This window comes from Cebus imitator, unplaced genomic scaffold (genome assembly GCF_001604975.1).
Source record: "Cebus imitator isolate Cc_AM_T3 unplaced genomic scaffold, Cebus_imitator-1.0 Scaffold445, whole genome shotgun sequence".
Classification (NCBI taxonomy): domain Eukaryota; kingdom Metazoa; phylum Chordata; class Mammalia; order Primates; family Cebidae; genus Cebus; species Cebus imitator.
This window is the reverse complement of record NW_016107760.1, coordinates 415,728-423,281: the sequence shown is the minus strand read 5'-3', so window position 1 is coordinate 423,281 and position 7,554 is coordinate 415,728. Positions and strand designations below refer to the sequence as shown.

The following is a 7,554-nucleotide window of genomic DNA, read 5'->3' as shown; positions in this document are numbered from 1 at the left end:
ACTGAAGGTATAAAGAAGTATCCTTAGCACTTAATGTCTCAGGCTTGTATCCTAGCCTCAGGCAATCCTCCTGCCTCAGCCTCCCAAAGTGCTAGGATTACAGGTGAGAGACACTATGCATGGCCCATTATGGGTTCTTAAATTTATTTTTAATTAATTTTTTTTTTAAGAGACAGAGTCTCACTGTCACCCAGGCTGGAGTGTAGTGGCACAATCATAGCTGACTGTAACCTCAAACTCCTGGGCTCAAGTGATCCTCCCACCTCAGTCTCCTGAGTAGCTAGAACTATAGCTGTAGCTATAGAACACCCAGCCAATTTACTTTTTATTTTTTGTAGAGATAGAGTCTTGCCATGCTGCCCAGGCTGGTCTCAAACTCCCGGCCTCAAGCAATCCTCACACTTCCGCCTCCCAAAGTGTTGGGATTACAGGCATGAGCCACCCATGTATTCCAGCCCAGCTTGGAATACGTTTTTTAATTAGCCTAATTCATTGTTTTTAATTGTTAAAAAAAAACCCATTTGTAAAATAACAGATGACATCTCTCCATAAAAAGAGGAAAATTTGAAGAAAATTAATGTGAGTAAAAACCATACAATTTCTAACCTTACTCATAGGGCAACTGTAGAAAAGAGAAAACACATAACAGGTGTTACAATTACATAGCATCTGTTTATACACAAAATGGCACCCCATTAATAAAGAATGCATTAATATATATGCTCGAGGGAATGAATACCCCATTTCCCATGATGTGATTATTACACATTGCATACCTGTATCAAAATATTATCATGTACCCCATAAATATGCACATCTATGTACCTCCAATTTTTAACTTGTAAAATACAAAGTATAAGAATACATCCATAAAGAGCAGTTTCTCACGCACTATAATCTTACTTCAAAACGTGAGCTAAATCTGTAGCTATATTAAGCAGTCTCTCCTTCAGTGATAATTACCTTCTTAGGAGGCTCTTGTTTCTGAGTATATATGTTCGTTTTCCCAAAGCCCTGGCCAAACTTGACTACTGCTCCATCCACAATGAAGGTAACAGGAGCATTCTTCGGCTGGGATTGGTAGAAGAGCGGCAGTCCACACCTGCAATGGCACAGTGAATCTCTGGGAGGTCTCATAATCCAAATTCCCAAAATAGCAATTTGCAAAGTGTGCTTAGACTCTGGGAATATTCGTGCTTGTGGCATAAACTAATGATTGGCTCTTCTGAATGTTTCCCAAAACTACCTCTACCTAATAAGAATCACTTAGGCCGAGCATGGTGGCTCACACCTATAGTCCCAGGATTTTGGGAGGCCGAGGCGAGTGGATCACCTGAGGTCAGGAGTTCGAGGCCAGCCTGGACAACATGGTGAAACCCTGTCTCTACTAAAAATACAAAAAATTATCCAGGCGTGGTGGTGGGCGCCTGTAATCCCAGCTACTCGGAAAGCTGAGGGAGGAGAATCACTTGAAGCTGGAAGGTGGAGTTTGCAGTGAGTGGAGATGGCGCCATTGCACTCCAGCCTGGGCAACAAGAGCCAGACAAGAAAGAAGAAAGAAAAGAAAGAAAGAAAAAAGAATTCGTTTTTCTGGCCAGCTGGTTGAAGATGTAATTTTGACTAGCCTCTTTGGGGAACACAGTGGTATTTGTGCATAGTTGAAGTCTGAAGGCAGTTGAGATTATACGGATAAAGACATAATAGAGGCCGGGCATGGTGGCTCAGGCCTGTAATCCCAGCAGTTCTGGAGGCTGAGGCAGGCAGATCAACTGAGGGCAGGAGTGCGAGACCAGCCTGACCAACATGGCAAAATCCCATCTCTACTAAAAATACAAAAATTAGCTGGGCATGGTGGCATGTGCCTGTAATTCCAACTACTAGGGAGGCTGAGGCAGGAAAAATTGCTTGAACCCAGGAAGCAGAGGTTGCAGTGAGCCGAGATTGCACCACTGCATTCCAGCCTGGGTGACAGAACAAGACTCTGTCTCAAAAAAAAAAAAAAAAAAAAAAAAGACATAATGGAGAGTTGTACACAAATAATTATTTTCCTAGCACATGCCTCTACTTGTCTATGCTTGGAAAAACTCACATTGTTAATACTTACTTTGCACATTTCTTCCTGTACTGTCGTTCAATGCCTTCAGGTCTGCACAGAAAATGGAAGTTAAAAAATTGTGAACAAATCTCACAATGTATCAACCTTACTATCCCATTTCTTCAAACGGTAAGAGGGACTTTCAAAAGTTTTCATTTCATAGATCAACTCATTAGTTAAATATTCCCAACTTCCTGCAACAAACATTTACTGAGCCCCTGATACAGGTCAGGTATCTCCCTGACAAAGGAAGAGGAGGAGGAGGAGCAGCGGAGTAGTCCTAATCACAGGTAGCAATAGTAGTTGTTGTAATAACAACACTAATAGCAGCAAGCACTTATAAACCTTTTACTATGTGCCAAGAGCTATTCTAAAATATACACGTTAACATTAACTCGACTGGGTGCAGTGGCTCACGCCTGTAATTCTAGCACTCTGGGAGGCCGAGGCCAGTAGATCACTTGAGGTCAGAAGTTCTAGACCAGCCTGGCCAACATGGAGAAACCCCATCTCTACTAAAAGCACAAAAATTGGCTGAGCGTGCTGGTGGGCACCTTGTAATCCCAGCTACTCAGGAGGCTGAGGCAGGAGAACTGCCTGAACCCAGGAGGCGGAGGTTGCAGTGAGCCAAGTTCATGCCATTGCACTCCAGCCTCAGCGACAGAGAAAGACTGCCTCAAAAAAAAAAAAAAAAAAAAAAAAAAAGTATACATGTATTAACTCATTTAATCATTACAAGTTACAACAACTCTGTGAGGTAGGTCATATTACTATTCTCACTTTACAGATGAGGAGCCTAGGCCCAAAGCATTACATGACTTGCCCAAAGTCGTGGAGCTAGGAAGCAGAAGTTGAATTTAAACCCAGGCAGTCAAGCTCAAGAGCCCACACAATACCACCTTAGACACCAACTCATACACAAGGACTCAATTCCACCCGCACGGCTGCTTAACAGAAACCTGGGACTCATCCTTGATTCTTCTCTTTCTCTCATCTCCCACACCTACTTCATCAGCAAGTCCTACAGAGTTTATCTCCAAGACCAGATCTTGAATCTGTCTGCTTGTGTCCACTTTCCTGCCACTATCTTGGCCTACACCACCAGTATCAACTCCCTGGACTACTGTAACAGCTGGTCCTGACTGGTGTCCTCACTTCCCCTTCCCTTGTTTCAACTTTATAATAGACAATATATGCATATGGTATACATAAGAGTATAAAACAAAAAATATCATCCCCATTCATCCTCCACCCACCCAGTTCCCTTCCCCAGAGGCAAATACTGTTTCTGGTTTCTTCTGTTCATCCTAGAGATAGCTGACACATATACAAGCAAAGAACTCTGATTGGTACATAAAGAAAATATATTTTTTTCTTTTTTAGACAAATGTACACTGTCCTCTACTTTTGTTCACTTAAAAATATAACCTGATTACATATAATACATATAGATATTCCATATCAGTAGATAAAGAGCTAATTCATTCTTTACAAGGACCACATTGTATTCTTTTATATAGATGAACCAAAATGTCTTTTACATGTTGGATAAATTCCTAGAAGTGTGTACATTTTAAATTCTGGTAGATGCTGCCAAATTTCTCTCTATAGAAGTTGAACCAATTTAGACTCCCACTACCAATATATTGACAGTTCCTGTTTCCTTACAGTCTCATCAACACTGTATTCTGTTAAACTGTATCACTGCCATTCTCACATGTGAAAAATGGAATCTTATCATTTGTATCTCTTTTTTTTAGGAGTAAAGTTATACATCTTTTCATACATTTAATAGTCATTTGCATTTTCTTCGTTTTGAACTGCTAGTTCATATCCTTTGTTTATTCAGTTACCTTTTAATTTTATATTAAGGAGTCTTGCAAATAATTAAGGGGACTTGTTTCTTCTCTTGTCATTTGTCTTTGACTTTTTCCACCATGTGGAAATTTTAGGTTTTTCTGTGGTCAATGCAATCTTCTTTTCTCACATAGTAATTTATACAAATCAATAGTAAATAAATAAATAACCTGATTTTTAAATGGGCAATGGACCTGAATAGACATTTCTCCAAGATACACAAATGGTATATGAAAAGACTAATCATTGGGGAAATGCAAATCAAAACCATAATTAGGGCTGGGTGCGGTGGCTCACGCCTGTAATGCCAGCACTTTGGGAGGCTGAGGCGACTTGAGGTCAGGATTTGGAGACCAGCCTGGCCAACATGATGAAACCCCCTCTACTAAAAAATACAAAAATTAGCCTGGCATTGTGGCATATGCCTGTGGTCCCAGCTACTTGGGAGGCTGAGGTAGGAGAATCGCTTGAGCCTGGGAGGCAGAGATTGCAGTGAGCCAAGATCACATCACTGAACTCCAGCCTGGGCGACAGAGAGCAAGACCCTGTCTCAAAAGCAAACAAACAAACAAAAAAACCATAATGAGATATCCCCTCACTCCAGTTAGAATGGCCATTATCAAAAAGACAAAAGGTAAGTGTTGGTAAGGATGTGGAGAAAAGGGAACTCTTACACACTGCTAGTGGAAATGTAAATTAGTACAGCCATTATGAAACACAGTATGGGAGGTTCCTCAGAAAATTATAAAACTACCCTATAATCCAGCAATCCCACTTCTTGGTATATATCCAAAGGAAATGAGCTTAGCACGTCAAAGAGATATGTGTACTCCCATGCTCATTGCAGCATTATTCATAATAGCTAAGATATGGAAACAACCTAAATGTCTATCAACGGCTAATTGGATAAAGAAAAGGTAGCACACACGTACACACAATGGAACATTATTCAGTCTTACGAAAAGAAGGAAATCCTGCCATTTGTAATAATATGGACAGACTTGGAGGACATTATGCTAAGTGAAAAAAAGCCAAACACAGAAGAACAAATACTGCATGATCTCACTTGTTTGTGGAATTTAAAATAGTCAAACTCATAGAAGCAGAGAGTAGAATGGTGACTGCCAGGGGCTGAAGGTAGAGGAAACGGGAGGTTGTTCAATGGGTAAACAGTTGCTGTTATGCCAGATGAGTGAGTTTTGGAGATCTAATGTACAGCATCATGACTACAGTTAACGACCCTGTATTGGACATTCTACATTTTTTAAGAAGGTAAATCTTAAAGTATTCTCACTGCCTACACACACAAAGAAAATGCTAACTGTGATGTGACACATTAATTAGCTTAACTGTGATGATCATTTCACAAAGTATATCAAAATATCAAGTTGTATACCAAAAACATATATAATTTTTGTCAATTATACCTCAATAAAGCTGAAAAATTAACACATCATAATAAAAGAGAAAAAAACATAATCATTTCAATAGATACATAGAAAAAGCACCTGACAAAATTCAAAGTCCCTTCAATATACTAAGAATAGAAGGGAACTTCCTCTACCTAATAAAGGGCATCTCTGAAAAACCCACATCTATTAACTCACATGTCAGTGCATTTTCTGTTGCTGTAACATAATACCACAGTGTGGATAATTTACAAAAAGAAATTTATTTCTCACAGTTCTGAAAGCTGGGAAGCATCAGAGCATGACTCCGGCATCTGGCAACGGCCTTCGTGCTGCAGCATAACATGGCAGAAGGGCAAGCGAATATGAGAAAGCTCGGTTTTAAAGCCACTCCTGCAATAACAAACCCACTCACATGACAGCAACATCAATCCATTCATGAGAGCAGAGCCTCATTAATCCATTCATAGGGCAGACAGATTAAGTTTCTAACACATGAACTTTGGGGGAACACATTCAAATCATAGCACCACATAAACTATCATCATACTTAATGGTGAAAAGACTGAAAGCTTTCCCCCTAAAATCAGGAACAAGATAAAGATGTCACTCTCACTACTTCTATTCAACATTTAGAATAAATTTAACAAAAGAACTGTAAGAAATGTAGACTGAAGGGAGGGATAACATTAGGAGAAATACCTAATGTAGATGATGGAGAGATGGATGCAGCAAAAAACTACGGCATGTGTATACCTATGTAACAATCCTGCACGAGTTGCACATGTACCCCAGAACTTATATAATAAAAAAAATTTTTTTAGGCCGGGCGCGGTGGCTCAAGCCTGTAATCCCAGCACTTTGGGAGGCCGAGGCGGGTGGATCACGAGGTCAAGAGATCGAGACCATCCTGGTCAACATGGTGAAACCCCGTCTCTACTAAAAATACAAAAATTAGCTGGGCATGGTGGCGCACGCCTGTAGTCCCAGCTACTCAGGAGGCTGAGGCAGGAGAATTGCCTGAACCCAGGAGGCGGAGATTGCGGTGAGCCGAGATCGCGCCATTGCACTCCAGCCTGGGTAACATGAGTGAAACTCCGTCTCAAAAAAAAAAAAAAAAAAAAAAAAAAATTTTTTTAAAGAAATGTACATTAAAAACTAAAAAATATTATCAAAAGAAATTAAAGAAGACCTAAATAAATGTAAACACATTTTGATCTTCATGGATTGGAAGACTTAATATTGTTAAGGTGGCAATATTCCTCGAATGAATTTCCAGATTCAACACAATCCCTTTCAAAATCCTAGCTGGCTTTTTCGCAGACATTTAAGCTGATCCTAAAATTGATATGGAATCGGAAGAAATCCAGTATAGCCAAAGCAATCTTGAAAAGAACAAAGTTGGAGGACTCACACTTCCCAATTTCAAAATTGACTACAAAGCTACAGTAATAGAGACAGGGCGGTACTGGCATAAGGATAGACATATAGTTAAATAAAATAGAACTGAGAGTCTAAAATAAATCCATAAATATAGGGTTAACTTATCTTCAACTAGGGTGCCAAAAACCACTTAAGGGGAAAATCCCAGTCTTTTTAACAAAAGGTGCTGAGACAACTGGATAGCCACATGCAAAAGGATGAATTTAGCTCCCTACCTCTTGCTGTATACAAAAAATAACTCAAAATGAATGAAAGACCTAAATGTAAGAAGAAATTATAAAACTCTTAGAAGAAAATACAGCTGCAAATCTTCATATGCTTGAATTAGGCAAATATTTCTTCTTTCTTTATTTTTGAAACAGAGGTGGGCTGTGTCACCCAGTCTGGAATACAGTGGCATGATCCTGGCTGGCTCACTATAACCTTCACCTCTGGGGTTCAAGCGATTCTCCTACCTCAGCCCCCCAGTAGCTGAGATTATAGGCATGGACCACACCTGGCTGTTTCTTAGATATGACACTGGGCCGGATGCAGTGGCTCACACCTGTCATCCCAGCACTTTCGGAGGCCAAGGCGGGTGGATCACCTGAGGTCAGAAGTTTGAGACCAGCCCGACCAACATGGTGAAACCTCATCTCTATTAAAAAATATAAAAATTCGCCGGGCACGGTGGCTCAAGCCTGTAATCCCAGCACTTTGGGAGGCCGAGGCGGGTGGATCACGAGGTCAAGAGATCGAGACCATCCTGGT

General features: G+C 40.3%; 1 protein-coding gene across 1 annotated transcript in view; it reads right to left on the bottom strand.

Annotated features, from left to right (window-relative positions):
• Positions 1 to 7,554, bottom strand: part of CUNHXorf56 (chromosome unknown CXorf56 homolog) — a 26,255-nt gene that overhangs the window by 4,119 nt on the left and 14,582 nt on the right. Inside the window, exons 3-4 of the mRNA XM_017511246.2 lie at positions 2,105 to 2,146; positions 964 to 1,102 (exon numbers count right to left, since the gene is read on the bottom strand). Of these exons, the coding sequence (XP_017366735.1) occupies positions 964 to 1,102; positions 2,105 to 2,146 (181 nt within the window). The remainder of the gene's footprint in view (positions 1 to 963; positions 1,103 to 2,104; positions 2,147 to 7,554) is intronic.